Source organism: Salvelinus fontinalis, chromosome 26, assembly GCF_029448725.1.
Source record: "Salvelinus fontinalis isolate EN_2023a chromosome 26, ASM2944872v1, whole genome shotgun sequence".
NCBI classification, from domain to species: Eukaryota; Metazoa; Chordata; class Actinopteri; order Salmoniformes; family Salmonidae; genus Salvelinus; species Salvelinus fontinalis.
The window spans coordinates 30,988,641-31,009,285 of NC_074690.1; the positions used below are offsets into that span (position 1 = coordinate 30,988,641).

Below are 20,645 nucleotides of genomic sequence, written 5' to 3' on the forward strand. Positions count from 1 at the left end.
GCTTAGTGTTCAGGATTCAAGGTCAGGAGCACTCACCTTTACAGTTGAGCAGGAAGTACTGCATGTTGTGGCTGAAGGAGCCGTCCACATAGCCACACTTGAACTCACACGACAGACAGCAGCGATTAAATGGGCCATTGGTGTCCGCACTGACATAGGATAGATACAGTAAACCAAGCTATTAGCATTATACGCTATTAGATTTTTTTTTAAAGACACCTAAATAGTGATCTCACACAGAATAACCATTAGAGAGCTAAATCCCCAAATGTAATTATACCTGTAGAGGTGTCGTCGTTTTGGATCATCCTCTGTGCTCAAAAAGTATCTGTAAAACATTGTCATGAAGATCAGTTTGGAGTTTAATGACCATTACCTGAACAAGACAAGGTAAGTCAAATACCCATGGTAACATTTGATCAACTATAAGCAATAGGAAATGATATGTTCATTTGGAAATCATAATGGTACTATTTGGTCATGTTGCTGTAATGTATGGGTCGGAGAGGCTTACATGAGCTGCCTGTCTTGGCTGTAGGCCAGTATCTGAGTGACGTCCCAGTCTCCTGATGTCAGGGACTGCAGAGTGTCTGTGCTGGTGTTTGGCTGGAATGGAACAATACATCACATTGCATGACAACTACAACTCTGGATAGAAGAGTTGGTTATATATAACAGCTCGTACAGCTCATACAGACCAGGCTGGGCATACAGAGGCCGGGATTCAATCCAAGGTACATTATCGGGCAGCGCATTGAACTTGACTTGCGCTGCGTTTACCATGAGTGCGTTCTCCGCAGACGTCGGGGGAAATGCTTTTAAAAGGTGCATTGTGGGCTGTCCAGTGCGCTGCTCTGTAATCCGGCTACAGTTTAAGAGAAGAGAACAAACTGAGGTGTTTTACCTGGGAGGTGGACATGGAGATATGGAAGAACTTTCCCCTTCCACCCTGAGGAATAGCTCTGGTGAAGAAGAACTTGTATCCGTCATGGGAGAAGAGTGGCTCTTCGTTCTGCAACAGGAAGAGAAAGAAGTAGGTGGGTGTGAGTGAGTGAGTGAGTGAGTGAGTGAGTGAGTGAGTGAGTGAGTGAGTGAGTGAGTGAGTGAGTGAGTGAGTGAGTATATTGAGACAGATAAACTGTTAAACTGCACTTCTGTCCTTCCCACCCCCTCCTCCTGTAATGTATGTATTTCACTGGATCAAATTTTTTTTATGTGTGTTGTGATACATGTTATGCTTTTAGTATTCTTATCACTTACCTGTCTGTGTAGCCAGCCCTCACTTTCATCCTCATGTTTCTGGAACAATAACATGGCGGTTACAAAATGAATACTGCATGCATGTCCACAGTGCTTTTTCTCAAGTTACATACTACAGTATTTTATTTGAATGGTGAGGACAGAAAGTAAAGACAACTTGCATTGTGACAGAGGAGGCAAGAAAGAAGTAGGGCTAATGTAAGAGAGGGTGGCTGTGTGTGTCTGTGTGTGTGTGTGCATGTTTCACCTTGGTGCAGACTCCTGTGGTGGCCTCACACAGTGTCAGTATGGAGTTGTTCTGAGCTCTGTTCAGCCAGTTGACTGCCAGCTTGGTGCTGGTGGCCCACTTTACCATTGTGATGTAATATTCTCTTCTAAAAGAAAGAATGGAATGTGTTACAACACACTTACAACTGTTTTCTGCAGGGTTACCTGAACGGTGACAAGTCTGCATCTCTGCTATCCCCTACAGGGTAGTAAATATGACCTTTAACCTTGTGTCACAGTGTCAGTCAGTCAGTGAGACCCTCACCCTATCCTGGGGTCGTCTGGCTTCTTCATCTCCACCGTGTGAAGGGGTCCGTTCAGACTCACCACAGACAGGTGTACTACAGGGTTGTCCTCCCCGGCCTGCAGGGGCAGAGACAGTTTATGCCAGAGATAATATCATTCTGTGGGTTATACAGTATCTATAATGACAACTGACAATTGACAAGTCGACCGTCAGATCCATACAACTCTATAAGAGTTGATCCCTTTTCTGGATGTTCTGCACAACAACACTACGTACTCATTCAATACCCCTAACCCAGAAAGGTCAAGGCGGTGGAGAGCAGAAAGGACCGAGAATATTGAAGAGACTGTATCTAGGACCTACTGTACCTTAGGGTAGTGATACTCCAGCCCTGTTGGATACAGGGCGCCAGTGAAGATGGGAACCTCCATCTTGCGCACCAGGGTGTCGTTGATGGTGGCATAGGCCAGTCTGAGACCGTCTGGAGACCACCAATGGGCTATGTGGGTCTGCAGTATTTCCTCTGTAACAGCATACACGCCCATAAACAATTAACTACTGTATCACAAACAATGTCAATTTATCATTCAAGACAATCTGCCCTCTGTAATTATTGGGACAGTGAAGCATTTTCTCTTCTTTTGGCTCTATACTTCAAAAGTTTGATTTGAAATTAAACAATGACTATGAGGTTAAAGTGCAGACTGTCAGCTTTCATTTGAGGGTATTTTCATCCATAAAGGAAAGGGTGTTACCTAGTCAATTATACAACTGAATGCCTTCAACTGAAATGTGCCTTCCAATAGAAATGAATGGTACATAATGTATCATTTTGGCATCACTTTTATTGTAAATAATATGTTTCTTAACACTTCTACATGAATGTGGATGCTACCATGATCACAGATCATCCAGAATGACTCGTGGATTATACGTAATCATGGTAGCATCCACATTCATGTGGAAGTGTTAAAAACATATAATATTCTTATTTACAATAAAAGTCACTCCAAAATGACACAATACGTTATCTACCATTTATTTCTATTGGGCATAAAATAATCTGAAACACAACCAAAACAAACAGCAAATGCATCCAACAAATGTGTAGAGTCGCAAGCTTGATGTAGTCATTGTGTGCTTTGAATATGGAACGAAATACTTAACGTTTTATTACTTGAATACACATAAGTGAATTTGTCACAATACTTTTGGTGCCCTAAAATGGGGGGACTATCCACGAAAAGTGTTGTAATTTCTAAACAGTTCACCCGATATGGATGAAAATACCCGAAAATGAAAGCTGAGAGTCTGCACTTTAACCTCACAGTCAGTGTTTAATTTCAAATCCAAACTTTTGGAGTATAGAGCCAAAAGATCAAAAAATACTTCACTGTCCCAATAATTACGGAGGGCGCTGTATATGTAGTCAATGCTGTTCATCGACAACAGCTCTGAATTCAATATCATAGTGTCATCTAAGCTCACCACATAGCTCAGGGCTCTGGGACCGAACTCCTCCCTAAATAGCTGGGTCCTGGACTTCCTGACGGGTCGCTCCCAGGAGGTGAATGTAGGCAACATTATCTCATCCACATTGATCCTCAACACATGGGCCCCACAAGGGAGCGTTCTCAGTCCCCTCCTGTACTCCCATAGTCACTTTACCCCTACCTACATGTACAAATTACCCCGACTAACCTGTACCCCCTCACATTGACTCGGTACCGGTAACCCCTGTATTTAACCTCGTTATTGTTATTTTATCGTTACTTGAAACATTTTTTTTTTTAACTTTAGGTTATTTAGTAAATATTTTCTTAACTCTATTTCTTGAACAGTAAGTAATCAAAAGCGGGTTCATAATTTTGAAGAATTACTGCATTTTTACCGTGGAAAGTGGCCTAATCCAACAACATGTCAACAAAGTTATTTCCCTCTGGCCTGTCAGTCTATTCACGTGTGAAGATGGTGACAGAAGACCGTGTGAAACAATTTCAAGGGCTGAAATAATCAAGGTGAGTGGCGTTTTACTCAAACTCAAAAAAATAATTAAATGGTAAATGGCCTGATTGAACTATCTTCATTTATCCATCATCTTTGGTAGAAAGTCAAGCTGTCATCGAGAACATTCAGCAACTTCCTGTTTCATTTAATACTCAAAGAGAGAGAGAGATGTATTCTGCTTAAAATCATTCTAAAACGGAGCACATTACTTTTACTGCTTTATATGAAATTAACGTGAAAAACAAACATTGCAAAATGTTTCGCAGAATTTCAGAACAAATTACGCAAAATCAAGAATTCTTGGCCGCAGAAATCACAAAAAAAATGTGTCAAAATCCTAGAGGGACTGGTTAATAGTATAGCTAATAGTATGTTGTTTACTGATACACTGTACTGTACATGTCATCCTATCCCGAAGCAACTTCATTAGCTGTGTGTGCTGATAAAGGATATCTAATACATAACACTGTGCAAACAGATGCTAATGCATTAGATGTGCTGTGGTTTATATCTGATTTCTGGCACCCATTTACTGTACTGGAGGAGAGAGGTCCATTACTCATAGCTAAGTAGGACGTGTTGGAGTGTTCCAAACCGATACAGACAGATAGAACATCAGATTATATTGTGGGTCAACATATGTCTTTATCATTCATCAGGTGTGAAGAGCGAATGAATGGACAAAGTAAAATATAATCCACCAATGCCCACCAGGTGGCAACATAGACCTCCCAGGAAGGCTTCCTATTAGAAAAATAGTACAAACAGGCAGCAACCATTCCCTAAAACAAACACAATAATGACTCAACTCCAAAGACCTTGGCTGTGGTTTCTCTGATTCAGTTGACAGAAAATGAGGATGGTCTACGAAGGATGATGAAGACCAGCATACAGAGATTGTGAGTGGGAGAGTGGTGATTGATGGGTATATTGGACATTGAACAACCATGTTGAGTCATCGATCCCCTCTCTAAGAATGAGTTACGGATTATGAAATAACTCATTGACTACATTCAAGAACACTGGTCAACACAATCTTCAGTACAGTATGACAGCAGACATCCAACAATTTCTATTGAAGCATAGAAGACTGCTGTATAAAAGACCAAATGTATGATGGATCATACCAGGGTATGAATAGCAGGGTTGGGGTCAATTCTGAATTGCGTTGTGACTTGCTCTTTAATTCCAATAAAATTATTTCATTTGATTTGAATTGGCCGATCAACAACTACATCAGACCAGTCATCCAACAGACTCTCATTCAGAGTGACACACAGAAGTATCCAGGGTCAATGCCCTGCTCAAGGGCACGTTGACAGATCTCCCACCAGGCCAAAAGAACGTGAACCCGAACCCTCCAAGATCCCCCCACAGTTCCCCAATAGCTGTCCCTCAACCATTCGAGACCCCTCCCACAGTCCCCCCCCCAGAAGAAATTCCATTCCCCTAAGAACCCCCCAATGCACCAACAACCAAGATAATTAACTAAAGAGAGAAAAGAGACAGAAGAAAACAGCAAACAACAATGCACATTTTTTTTAAAGACTAAAAAATGAAAACAAAGGACATCAAGGACTACTAAAATCATTACAGCAATGCCAACTGTATATGTTTGTGTGCATGTCTGCCACTATTACATGTACAGTTGAAGTCGGACGTTAACTTCTGCAGGTGCGTAATGAGCTTTGCAGGCGTCGTTCCCTTGCGCATGCTGAATAAATTGAATTCAACCGCTGGAACCCTCCCATTTGCTGGCCAACATATTTTGTCCTGGAGTTTTCATTCAATAGGTTTTCCAGTACATTTATCTAAAGCCAATTTGGTGTACCTTTAGATACAATTTTTCTCGACAGACTCACTAGAATATATGGAGAAAACGGTTCAGAATACTAGGGATCGATGAAAGAAAGGCATGTAGGTCTAAATACACACATATTCCTCTCCTTTTCAGTACCAATTGGTAGATATAAAATATTATTGCATATTATTTAGGGTTAAGAAAGTATTTATGAATATATATATATATATATTTAAACAGTTTTGGAGTGCCTTTACACACTAAACATATTGGTGAATCAAAAATACAGTGGTTTGATTCATCCTGAAAGTTGCCATATTCAATTGTTCCATCCATGAAATATTGGAAGGTGAGAAAAGTGTACAATAGGGGTTGAACATAAATCCTATAAATCTCCCCTAGTCAACCTCACTAATCATGGAACTGTGATGACAATGTACAGTCCAGCCGTTGTGAACCGTGCGGCAGGCTCCAGGTTTAAACTGCTACGTATGGTCTGTGTTCCATAAGGATTCAAATAGTCCCAAATTATTGCACAACTTGTAATACGTTAGCCTAATATGATCCACTATTGCTTGCGAACCTCAGGAACAACCACACAAACATGACACAAACAGAAAGAAAGTTAAACTAACAATGTTTTAATATATTTTTTATGTTACTAGGTAAGTTGACTGAGAACACATTCTCATTTACAGCAACAACCTGGGGAATAGTTCTGGAGGGGGGATGAATGAGCCAATTGGAAGCTGGGGATGATTAGGTGGCCAGATTGGGAATTTAGCCAGGACACAACTACTCTTAAGATGAGTGCCATGGGATCTTTATTGACCACTGAGACTCAGGACACTCGTTTAACGTCCCATCCAAAAGACAACGTCCCCAATAACTGCCCTGGGATATTTACTTTAGACCAGAGGAAAGGTTGCCTCCAACACCACTTCCAGCAGTATCTATTCTCCCATCCAGGGACCAACCAGAGCCAACCCTGCTTTGCTTCAGAGGCATGCCAGCAGTGGGATGCAGGGTGGTATTCTGCTGGCTAATGGAATGATGCAAAATGTAAGGAAACTAACACTAAAGTGACAGTTATAAATGTATGTGGGTATTACTGATGGTGGCTCCCGATAGTGGCTAATATTTAACATGATACAAACTGTAAAATAAAAATGTGAAAATCCCGGGCATATAATTAAAACATTCTAAAGCCTAAACATCAACTCGCCAGGTTCGGCCCTAAAGAAGCCTATAAAGTCTCCAAATTTCATCTACGCAAATTATCAGGGCACACAATAAATATTCTGAATAACGACACAGCTATTTATAGCCTACTTCACTGTAGGGGGCCGCAATACATGTCATGTTGATATGATTTTCAGTTTGCTTCCATGTCTGGTTAACATTAGTCAGAATACAAATAGAGCGAAAAGTGCATAAAAAGGGAATTACGTCCATTTACGCACTTAACTCGGGTCGGAATTCTCCATCAAAGGAAGTGTTGCTCCAATCCACTGCACACGTCGCCAGATCATCACCACTCAATAACACCCTTCCTATTGCATTACATAACCCCATAGACATACAGACAACTTCTCGTTTCCTGTCACTACAGTGATAAATCAGCGCTGGGGGTGTTGTGAAGAGATCCACATCCTGCGCTGTCTAGTGCTGTTGGCTTTGTGTGGCACTCTCTACTCTGCATGACAATCCTATCCTGTCTCACTACTATATCACCCTCACACCAAGCATTCTGCTCTGATAAGATAGGGAGATGGGCACACACACACACACACACACACACACACACACACACACACAAACACACACACACACTCACACCAGTCTGATGATGCTGCTCTGAGATCAGGTGCTGCAGTTCAGGAGTCATTCCATAATGAGTGCAGACAAATATTATGCAACTATGTGGCTGTCTATTCACACTATAAATACAATGTATATCTAATATCGCTCTTAGACCTACACAATGGATTATAGCATTAGGTAAGCTTAACTGTGGGTTTACAATCTAGGAATCTAATCAAATATGAAAGCCAATATGTTTTATGAGAGCTTAGTCAGTAACCACTAATTAGACAGTTGATGGCTAATCCTGCTTGATACTGTATACCAGTCTTGTGAAAGGTTTCCAGCTGCACACTATCAAAAACAGCTACTGTAGGCCTACATAGTGCCAGAGTGGCCCATGGGGATATAAGTGTGTTATAATGGGTTTATACTCCTCTCAAAAAATGGATTTGGTATCCAGAATGCCCTGTGGTTGAACTACAGCGACCACTAGAGAGCGAAGAGGTACCACTGTCACCTTGAGCCTAAGGCTGCTATTATAAAACTCAGTCAAAACACTATAAAAAATATCAATCCCATGTAGTAATCCAGTGATTTAAGGGGTGACATCGAAAGTAAAACCATCATCCAACAAAACAAAACAAAATGTAAATAAATAAATGGAGAAATGAATACCGTATTGAGCAGAAGATTTTCCAAATGACCACATTACAAATGGCCACATTACAAATGACAACATTACAAATGGCCACATTACAAACGGCAGTACAGTAGTAGTGTAGATTGCAACCAGTTGCAGAGTGAGATTGCAGCGATGCAGACATGAATGAATGAACATTGCCTAAACACAGAGACAAGCATGGAGAGCTCTGGGGACAGGGAGAGTGAAATACAACCAGATGTTTCTCTTTATGGAATTACTTACAAACACTAGCCATAGATAGCCTTTGTCTCTGAGGAGAGGGGAAAACTAATCTTAGAAAACTACAATAAAACTGTCTATTTTTTGTTATGATTATATTGGCTTGCTTATTCTTTTAAAACATTGTACAGAATAGGTGGAGTTTCTTTGTGAGTCCATGCGTTATGTTTTGATACTGCTGCAATCCTGGGGTGTAACTAACAAGCGTTCTCTGTCCTGCTGGTATTTGTAGTTCTGTTAGAATAGCTCAGCTGTATGCAGTAGTGAAGGTGTATTTGTAGTTTGCCTACCCTCATACAGCCAGTCACTCAGGCCGTTGAAGATGACTCCCTCCTTCCCTGTGGACACCAGGCGAATGGTTCTGCTCTCCACTGTCGCTCTGTAGTAGATGTTGTTCTCAAAGATAAAGATCTGGGGAAAGAAAGGACATGATGCTGGGTATGGTACCTCCAAAATAACAGTTTTGTGCATTTCAGTGATTTTGCTTTTGCCTCTTGACGTGTTTCAAATGCAGTCTTCTCAGCTTGACACTGTGGCTGCCTTGTAATTACTAGATTGTACCTTTCCACACAATAACAACCACTTCGACTGACACTCCTCCTGGGTAATCTTCATCACAGTGTGACATTCACTCAGTCCTAAAAAGAACATTCCTCCTCCAGCCTGTAGACATATCCACTTACACACACCATGCACAGAAGAGTCCCATAAGAGTCTAAGCCCTGTCTAAGCTGTGGGAGGGAGGGGCCATTCTACTAAGCTACAATATATGAAATTGTTTATAGAAGGTCATACCAAGGATCATTTCGCCATTTGATTTGGAATTTTAAGACCTCTTGAAGTATCAAAAGATGCATATAAAAAACTATTTGATGACATTTTGGGTGGGGGGGGGGGGCTTACTGCTATTAGCCCATACAAACGCATTGAACAACAGATGGTCTTAAAAAGAAATCTTAAGGACATGTTCTGAAGTGTCTGTCCTATATCTAAGAGATAGAAGAAAGACAGGGAAACATTTTTGTAATAATTTTTTACATGTATTTAACGTCTTCTTTTTGGTACTAACAGTCTCCATATATACTGTACCGCCATTTAAAAAAAATCAGCTGATACAGGTGGACGTTGTGATGCCTGTGGGCTTCCTAGGGCAAAACAACCGACATCTATTGTACGAGAGAGTCTCATCTTTCCATAGAGGGGTAATAATAATAATTGTCTGTAGGCCAAACCGATTTTGTGAGAAGACCGATTTTCTGAATGTCTCATGGTCTGACAAACACTGTCTCTGTCACCTTTCACCGCAGATGCAGAAGTGTGACTTAGGCGGATGTGGTGGATTGAGACGCATCCAGTCACACAAGGGAATATAACGCTGCGGATCAAGTTTGGAATGATCATTTCATGTGTACAACATCTAAAGACCGTTTCTCAAAGGACTTGTTTGTGAGTTTATGGAGCCTTTGTTCATGTTTTTTCAGGGCCCCCGTACACAACGAGGATGAGGAAGGATGCACAACGAGGATGAGGAAGGATGCACAACGAGGATGAGGAAGGATGCACGACGAGGATGAGGAAGGATGCACGACGAGGATGAGGAAGGATGCACAACGAGGATGAGGAAGGATGCACAACGAGGATGAGGAAGGATGCACAACGAGGATGAGGAAGGATGCACAACGAGGATGAGGAAGGATGCACGACGAGGATGAGGAAGGATGCACGACGAGGATGAGGAAGGATGCACGACGAGGATGAGGAAGGATGCACGACGAGGATGAGGAAGGATGCACGACGAGGATGAGGAAGGATGCACGACGAGGATGAGGAAGGATGCACGACGAGGATGAGGAAGGATGCACGACGAGGATGAGGAAGGATGCACGACGAGGATGAGGAAGGATGCACAACGAGGATGCTGTTTGGCGTAAGTTTCTTCCAAAAAAAATTATCACAAAAAAGGTGTCTGTAACATGCCATCCATCAAAAATTGAGATTTGGTTGTAAAAAATAAAACTTCTCCTTTAAGAAGAGACTACTGCTGGGTGTATGAGTGTGTGGCACCACCACCAATCCACCGTCAATCCACTCTCCTCTCCTGCAGCTTTACTATGCGTTGGTGGGAGAGGGAAACAATGTGTCTTTGAAGAACACAGTTCAGACTCAGACAGACTCTCCTCTATTTTTTTCCTTTGTCTTAAGTCACAGAGAGAGGAATGATTATTATCTTTCATATTCTTGGTATTTGTTTAAAAGTCAATGGTTGATGTGGACGGGGAATTAAAAAGGGACATATTCCAGCTTGAAGGTGGAATGTATCTCTTGACTTATGACCCATTCAATCAGTCACCATTCATTATATCAATGAGGGATAAGATGAAAAGAAAAAGATTGGGAACAAAGATAGAAACAACGTTTAAAAAAATATGAAAGTAGAGAATATAAAAAAAGATTTCAAAAGGTAAAGAGAGATGAAAGTAGAACCATCAAAAGAAACCTGCCTTCCTGTGTGTACAGTACGTGTGTGTGTTTGTTTGTTTGTGTGTGGACCCAGCTAGTTGATTGCTCTGTCATGATAGAGTAATTGCCCATGGCTTAATGATCACAGTAGGGTGCTTCTCTGTCTCCTGGTTCCACAAATCACACACATGATGCTCCAGTACACACACACACACACACACACACACACACGTTGATGTAATTCTGTATAATGGATGATTCTGACCATTCTGACAGTTTTTATTATGCAAAATCATTACGTCACAAACGGGGGAGAATAACTGGTGGGTCAATAACTGGTGGGTCAATAACTGGTGGGTGACTTCTGTGTCTCTTTGCTATTTTAAGTAGTAATTGTGCACCAATATTGACTTTTAAAAGCCTGTTATACTAAAGGAAGTGCCCTTGAATAAAGACCCCATGGAGAATTCAATAAATCAGATTCTTTTGTATGAATAAAGACTTGCTAAAGTGCTAAAATGCAGCATTGTGACATGTTCCCATGTGCCTGTGACTTCTAGGAAGATTTTAACCCACTTTGCCCCAATATTTCTCCAGGTTTTCACCATCATTGTAAAGCCCTAGGTGTGGTGTTTCTTTGACAGTCATTTCTGAAGATTAGACTTATTTCATGTGATTCATTTATGTCTGTCCCTCATTTTAAGGTCAACCCTGATACTTGAACCGAACCCTCATTTTGATATGATGAAACAAATCCTTTTAAAATGTGTTTTTCAAATGAAACATTGATCATCTAATTGTCAAATCATAGAGTAAAAGCAGGTGAGCTGGTTATCATTTTTGGGAAAATGTTCTGGTGTTTTGTGGTCGAGCATAACACGTAAATCCTGTTATCACAGAAAGAAAGGCTACAAATGTTTTAAATAACAATTTACCAAAAATTGTGAATCTTGCATTTACAGTAATTCCAATCTCTGTTGCACAAAACAAACTTCCATTCTCCCTGTCAAATGGGGATTTATGGCAGATTTAAGATGAAATTGTTACAGTCAACTCTGTTATGGTCAACCCTGTTATGGTCAATCCTGTAATGGTCAATCCTGTAATGGTCAACCCTGTTACTTTATTTGGCACCTACACTAATAGGCACTTACTTACTGTATTACATTTTTTGGAATAACTTATTTTTTATGAAGTTGAAAATTGTGCTCTTTATGACAGAATGTTAAAATTAGGTGAAATTAAAATGTGGGACCAAGATACACTTTTCAAAAGGCACTGAATTGGTGGAATGACCCTGGTATCATTGGCTCAAGCTGAGAGAAAAAAACATCCGCTCAGACAGTTCACAGCTCTAGCTGTTCAATAAACCAAACACGCAGCTACTGTAGACATCAAAACAAAAAGAAACCAGTCAGGTCATCTATAACCATATGCAAATGTGACTGCTTTCTCCCTTGGCAGGCAAGATCTCATATTTTACTAGCTTGAAATGTTTATATTGTTCCCTTTTAAATTTGTCGGTAGACTAATTTAGGCAAATGATATGATAAGAGGTCTCAGGTAACAACCAACAGAGTTGCAGTAAAAGGTAATAGTCAGTGGAGAAACACAAGGGAATACAGCCCATTACTGTTGTTTTGGAAGTAGTCCTCCAATCTAAAGTACTCTTGTGAGGGGAATGAGAACCTGCAGTGTACTAACCAGGGAAAACAACAAGGAGATACACTTCTATTTTTCCAAAAACCTATCTCCTTCGACTCAATAACAACAATGACTGTTTCTTGCTTTAACCATAGCGACGATTCTCACATCATCATCTCCAAAGTGGTGCTGTGTAGAAAGGGAACGCATAAAGGGGCGTATCACGGTGTCTGTCAACTCTCCCTTTGGCAGGCCTTAAAAAAGTTGGAATAACATTTGTTTCAAGTTCAAGGCTGGAGCATATCGGTAATGGAGGTATACGGGAGTGCATGTGTGTCTTTTTCAGTGAGACAGGGTGTAGACAGGAGAGTAGACAGGTGTGTGGGGTCTCTTACCAACTGTTGGCCCTTGGGTCCCCATCCAGCATACTGCAGGAGGGCGTTCCGTACCTCAGGAGGATTCAGACTCCACGTTTCCCTGTGGAGATACAACACACACTGTCACGGTGTGCGTGTCTTTGTTTGTTTCAGGGCGCGTATCTCAGACTGTGCACAAAAATACATGGAATCTTCCAGTGAGCTATCTAGGTTGCTTCTGTAATGGTACTATCGATCATTCAGAGACACATTTAGCAAATGTTTGCTTAACTTTAAGACTGAGTACAAATATGGAACAAAAAGCAGACCAGACAGAGCTGGTACATAACAAGTGGCCTTTACCTTGGCTGGTGTTAGGGATGGTGTTTTAAATGTATCCACCAGATGGCAGCACAAGAGCACAGATTTGACGTTGCTGATGCTAAGCACTTGTTAATGCCGCGTTCACGTGCTAGTCGAAACTAGGAAACTCTGACATTTCCAACTTGCTAAAAGGTTGTAATTACACAAATGCTGCGTTCAACCAGTAAGCAAGTCGGAAATTTCAAAGTTTGGTGAACGCAGCAGTAGAAGAAGCAGAGACAGAATAGGAAGCGAGAAACCACACTTTTTTTATGTTTCAATGAAAGTCAATGAACTAAGTAGGCCAGACCCAGCTGCTATTGCATTGGTGTCTATAGGAGACACAGCCAGTTAAGTAGACCGGAACAGACACATTGTTTTCAATGGTAAATGGCCTGATTGAACTATCTTCATTTATCCATCATCTTTGGTAGAAAGTCAAGCTGTCACCGAGAACATTCAGCAACTTCCTGTTTCATCTAATACTCAGACAAAAATAAGATGTGAGTCAGTCAGAGAAAGAGACAGTCAGTCAGTCAGAGAAAGAGACAGTCAGTCAGAGAAAGAGTCAGTCAGTCAGAGAAAGAGACAGTCAGTCAGTCAGAGAAAGAGACAATCAGTCAGTCAGTCAATCAGTCAGAGAAAGAGTCAGTCAGAGAAAGAGACAGTCAGTCAGAGAAAGAGTCAGTCAGTCAGTCAGAGAAAAAGACAGACAGACAGACAGACATACAGACAGACAGACAGAGAGTGAGAGAGTGAGAGAGAGTGACAGACATAGAGAGACATATACAGACAGACAGACAGACAGACAGACAGACACAGACAGACAGACAGACAGACATATACAGACAGACATATACAGACATATACAGACAGACAGACATATACAGACATATACAGACAGACAGACATATACAGACAGACAGACATATACAGACATATACAGACAGACAGACAGACAGACAGACAGACAGACAGACAGACAGACATATGGACATACATATACAGACAGACAGAGAGACAGACAGAGAGACAGACAGACAGACACATACAGACAGACATATGGACATACATATACAGACAGACAGACAGACAGACAGACAGACAGACACAGACAGACATATACGGAAGGACAGAGTGACAGACATATACAGACAGACAGACAGACAGACATATACGGAAGGACAGAGTGACAGACATATACAGACAGACAGAGAGACATACATACACAGACAGAGTGACAGACATATACAGACAGACAGAGAGACATACATACAGACAGACAGAGTGACAGACATACACAGACAGAGTGACAGACATATACAGACAGACAGAGAGACATACAGACAGACAGAGAGACATACATACACAGACAGAGAGACAGACATTGACCGACAGACAGACAGACAGACAGACAGACAGACAGACAGACAGACAGACAGACACAGACAGACAGACAGACAGACACAGACAGACACAGACACAGACAGAAAGACAGACATATACATACAGACAGACAGACAGACAGACAGACAGACATATACATACAGACAGACAGACAGACAGACAGACAGACATATACATACAGACAGACAGAGAGACAGACATATACATACAGACAGACAGACAGACAGACAGACAGACAGACATATACATACATACAGACAGACAGACAGACAGACAGACAGACAGACATATACATACAGACAGACAGACAGACAGACAGACAGACAGACAGACAGACATATACATACAGACAGACAGACAGACAGACAGACATATACATACAGACAGACAGACAGACAGACATATACATACAGACAGACAGACAGAAAGACAGACATATACATACAGACAGACAGACAGACAGACATATACATACAGACAGACAGACAGACAGACATATACATACAGACAGACAGACAGACAGACAGACAGACAGACATATACATACAGACAGACAGACAGACAGACAGACAGACAGACATATACATACAGACAGACAGACAGACAGACAGACAGACAGACATATACATACAGATACATACAGACAGACAGACAGACATATACATACAGATACATACAGACAGACAGACAGACAGACACAGATACATACAGACAGACAGATACATACAGACAGACAGACAGACAGACATATACATACAGACAGACATATACATACAGACAGACATATACATACAGACAGACATATACATACAGACAGACAGACATATACATACAGACAGACAGACAGACATATACATACAGACAGACAGACATATACATACAGACAGACAGACAGACATATACATACAGACAGACAGACATATACATACAGACAGACAGACAGACATATACATACAGACAGACAGACATATACATACAGACAGACAGACAGACATATACATACAGACAGACAGACAGACAGACAGACAGACAGACAGACATATACATACAGACAGACAGACAGACAGACAGACAGACATATACATACAGACAGACAGACATACAGACATATACATACAGACAGACAGACAGACAGACATATACATACAGACAGACATATACATACAGACAGACAGATACATACAGACAGACAGACATATACAGACAGACAGACAGACAGACAGACAGACATATACAGACAGACAGACAGACATATACAGACAGACAGACAGACATATACATACAGACAGACAGACATATACATACAGACATATACATACAGACAGACAGACAGACATATACATACAGACATATACATACAGACAGACAGACAGAGAGACAGACAGACAGACATATACATACAGACAGACATATACATACAGACAGACAGACAGACAGACAGACAGACATATACAGACAGACAGACAGACAGACAGACAGACATATACAGACAGACATATACAGACAGACAGACATATACAGACAGACATATACATACAGACAGACATATACATACAGACAGACAGACAGACAGATACATACAGACAGACAGACAGACAGACATATACAGACAGACATATACAGACATATACAGACAGACAGACATATACAGACATATACAGACAGACAGACATATACAGACAGACAGACATATACAGACATATACAGACAGACAGACATATACAGACAGACAGACAGACATATACAGACAGACAGACATATACAGACAGACAGACAGACAGACATATACAGACAGACAGACAGACAGACAGACATATACATACAGACAGACAGACATATACATACAGACATATACATACAGACAGACAGACAGACATATACATACAGACATATACATACAGACATATACATACAGACAGACAGACAGACAGACAGACATATACATACAGACAGACATATACATACAGACAGACAGACAGACAGACAGACAGACAGACAGACATATACATACAGACAGACATATACAGACAGACAGACAGACAGACAGACAGACAGACATATACAGACAGACAGACAGACAGACATATACATACAGACAGACATATACATACAGACAGACAGACAGACAGACAGACAGATACATACAGACAGACAGACAGACATACAGACAGACATATACAGACAGACAGACATACAGACAGACATATACAGACAGACATATACAGACAGACAGACATATACAGACATATACAGACAGACAGACATATACAGACATATACAGACAGACATATACAGACATATACAGACAGACAGACATATACAGACATATACAGACAGACAGACATATACAGACAGACAGACAGACATATACAGACATATACAGACATATACAGACAGACAGACAGAGACATAGACAGACAGACAGAGACATAGACAGACAGACAGAGACATAGACAGACAGACAGAGACATAGACAGACAGACAGACAGACACACAGACAGACAGAGACACAGACAGACAGACACACAGACAGACAGACACATAGACAGACAGAGACATAGACAGACAGACAGAGACACAGACAGACAGACAGAGACACAGACAGACAGACAGAGACATAGACAGACAGACAGAGACATAGACAGACAGACAGAGACATAGACAGACAGACAGAGACATAGACAGACAGACAGAGACATAGACAGACAGACAGAGACATAGACAGACAGACAGAGACATAGACAGACAGACAGACACACAGACAGACAGACAGAGACATAGACAGACAGACAGACACACAGACAGACAGAGACATAGACAGACAGACAGAGACATAGACAGACAGACAGAGACATAGACAGACAGACAGAGACATAGACAGACAGAGACATAGACAGACAGAGACATAGACAGACAGAGACATAGACAGACAGACAGAGACATAGACAGACAGACAGAGACATAGACAGACAGACAGAGACATAGACAGACAGACAGACACACAGACAGACAGACAGAGACATAGACAGACAGACAGACACACAGACAGACAGAGACATAGACAGACAGACAGACAGAGACATAGACAGACAGAGACATAGACAGACAGACAGAGACATAGACAGACAGACAGAGACACAGACAGACAGACAGACAGACACATAGACAGACAGACAGACACATAGACAGACAGACAGACACATAGACAGACAGACAGACACATAGACAGACAGACAGAGACATAGACAGACAGACAGAGACATAGACAGACAGACAGACAGACAGACAGACAGACAGACAGACAGACAGACAGACAGAGACAGAGACAGAGACAGAGACAGAGACAGACAGACAGACAGACAGACAGACAGACAGACAGACAGACAGACAGACAGACAGACAGAGTGCAGACTTACGGGGTGATGAGACTACAGATGATGTAGAATGCCATGTAGGAGTGCTGGTAGACCTGCAGAGACAAACACAGCTTCAGCTTCCAACCTCAGAAGACAGAAACACACAATAAACTCCACATCTGAAACAGAGACAAAAGGAAAAGGTGAAGTGTGGTCCTTTCTACTCACTGGGGCCACATTGTAGGCCAACAACACATGTTCCAGGTCTGGAGATATTTGGTACTTGGTGGCTTTATACATTTCCTGGATAAGAGAGAAGTGAGGACGTTTTGAGTCATGTTTATTACAAATGAGCGTCATACTGTACATACTGTTTTTAAATACCATATCTGTCACGCCCTGACCGTAGAGAGCTTTTTATGTTGGTTTGTTCAGGGTGTGATTTGGGTGGGCATTCTATGTTCATTTTCTGTGTTTTGTATTTCTTTGTGTTTGGCCGGGTGTGGTTCTCAATCAGAGGCAGCTGTCTATCGTTGTCTCTGATTGAGAATCATACTTAGGCAGCTTTTTCCCACCTGTGTTTTGTGGGTAGTTGTTTTCTGTTTAGTGTTTTGCACCTGACAGGACTGTTTCGGTTTCAGTTATTCACTTTGTTATTTTTGTTTAGTGTTCAGTTTAAATAAAAAGTCATGAACACTTACCACGCTGCGCTTTGGTCCGATTCCTCTTCATCTGACGACGACACCCGTTACAGAGCTACCCACCACCAAAGGACCAAGCAGCGTGGTAAGGAGGAGTAGCGTGGCCAGGGATATGAGACAACCTGGGAGGAGGTATAGAGGTGGTCGGTCGACCCAGGGAGAGTGCCAGAGCCTGCTTGGGATTCTATGGAGCAGTGCGAAGAGGGATACCGGAGGATGGAGTCGGCGAGACGAACACGGCTGGCAAGAAAGCCCGAGAGGCAGCCCCCCAATTGGGGGGGGGGGGGGGGGCACGGGGAGGGTGGCAGAGTCAGGTTGGAGACCTGAGCCAACTCCCCGTGCTTACCGTGGCGGGCGTCATACTGGTCAGGCACCGTGTTATGCGGTGGAGTTCACGGTGTCTCCAGTACGCGTTCTTAGCCCGGTGCGCTACATCCCAGGTCCCCACATCTGCCGAGCTAGGGTGAGCATCCAGCCAGGACAGAGTGTGCCAGCCCTGCTCTCCAGACCTCCAGGACGTCTATACGGCCCAGGATATCCTGCGCCGGCTCTGCGCACGTGTCTCCAGTGCGTCTGCACAGCCCAGTGCGTCCTGCGCCCCGCACGTGCCGGGCCAAAGTCACCATCCAGCCAGGATGGGTTGTGCAGGCTCCTAGCTCGAGACCCCCAGTGCGCCTCCATGGCCCAGTGTATCCGGTGCCTCTGCCTAGGACAGGGCCTCCTGTATGTCTCTCCAGCCTGGTGAGTCCTGTGCCTGCGCCTAGAACTAACTATTCCGTATGTCTCCCCAGCCTGGTGAGTCCTGTGGCAGCTCAAGGTACCAGACTGCCCATACGTCTCCTCCCTCCAGTGATGTTCCATGGCACGAAGCCTCCAGTGATGATCCATGGTACGAAGCCTCCAGTGTGATTCATGGCACGAAGCCTCCAGTGATGATCCATGGCACGAAGCCTCCAGTGATGATCCATGGCACGAAGCCTCCAGTGATGATCCGTGGCACGAAGCCTCCAGTGATGATCCATAGCAAGAAGCTTCCAGTGATGGCCTTGCTGCTATTCCAGTTTCAACTGTTCTGCCTGCGGTTATGGAACCCCTACCTGTCCCAGACCTGCTGTTTTCAACTTTTAATGATCGGCTATGAAAAGCCAACTGACATTTATTCCTGATTATTATTTGACCATGCTTGTCACTTATGAACATTTTGAACATCTTGGCCATGTTCTGTTATAATCTCCACCCGGCACAGCCAGAAGAGGACTGGCCACCCCTCATAGCCTGGTTCCTCTCTAGGTTTCTTCCTAGGTTCTGGCCTTTCTAGGGAGTTTTTCCTAGCCACCGTGCTTCTACACCTGCATTGCTTGCTGTTTGGGGTTTTAGGCTGGGTTTCTGTACAGCACTTCGAGATATTAGCTGATGTACGAAGGGCTATATAAAATAAACTTGATTTGATGATCCATGGCAAGAAGCCTCCAGTGATGATCTATGGCACGAAGCCTCCAATGATGATCCACGGCAAGAAGCCTCCAGTGATGATCCGTGGCACGAAGCCTTCAGTGGTGAGACATGGCACGAAGCCTCCAACGAAGGCCTCCAGCGACGGTCTCCAGTCCGGAGACTCCAGCGACGGTCACCAGTCCGGAGCCTCCAGCAACTTTAGGGGGGGGGGGGGGGGGGGGGGGTACTGTCACGCCCTGACCTTAGATCTTTTTATGTCTCTATTTTGGTTTGGTCAGGGTGTGATTTGGGTGGGCATTCTATGTTCATTTTCTATGTTTTGTATTTATTTGTTTTGGCCGGGTGTGGTTCTCAATCAGGGACAGCTGTCTTATCGTTGTCTCTGATTGGGAACCATACTTAGGTAGCCTTTTCCCACCTGTGTTTTGTGGGTAGTTATTTTCTGTTTTTTGTTTCTGCACCTGACACGACTGTTCGTTGTCGTTTTGATCTTTGTTATTTTGTTCAAGTGTTTTTTGAGAATAAATCATGAGCACTTACCACGCTGCGCTTTGGTCCACTTCTTCATGCAACGATGACCGTTACAATATCAC

The 20,645-nt window shown here is 42.5% G+C and overlaps 1 protein-coding gene across 4 annotated transcripts in view; it reads right to left on the minus strand.

The window, feature by feature from the left end:
* Positions 1-20,645, minus strand: part of LOC129824105 (dipeptidyl aminopeptidase-like protein 6) — a 169,101-nt gene that overhangs the window by 12,933 nt on the left and 135,523 nt on the right. For all 4 annotated transcript variants that reach the window (XM_055883448.1, XM_055883447.1, XM_055883445.1 and 1 more), the window contains 12 exons: positions 18,125-18,199; positions 17,957-18,009; positions 12,810-12,891; positions 8,601-8,721; positions 2,143-2,297; positions 1,793-1,890; positions 1,508-1,634; positions 1,261-1,299; positions 905-1,012; positions 515-606; positions 281-328; positions 37-149 (listed from right to left, as the gene is read on the minus strand). In XM_055883448.1, the coding sequence (XP_055739423.1) occupies positions 37-149; positions 281-328; positions 515-606; positions 905-1,012; positions 1,261-1,299; positions 1,508-1,634; positions 1,793-1,890; positions 2,143-2,297; positions 8,601-8,721; positions 12,810-12,891; positions 17,957-18,009; positions 18,125-18,199 (1,111 nt within the window). The remainder of the gene's footprint in view (positions 1-36; positions 150-280; positions 329-514; positions 607-904; positions 1,013-1,260; positions 1,300-1,507; positions 1,635-1,792; positions 1,891-2,142; positions 2,298-8,600; positions 8,722-12,809; positions 12,892-17,956; positions 18,010-18,124; positions 18,200-20,645) is intronic.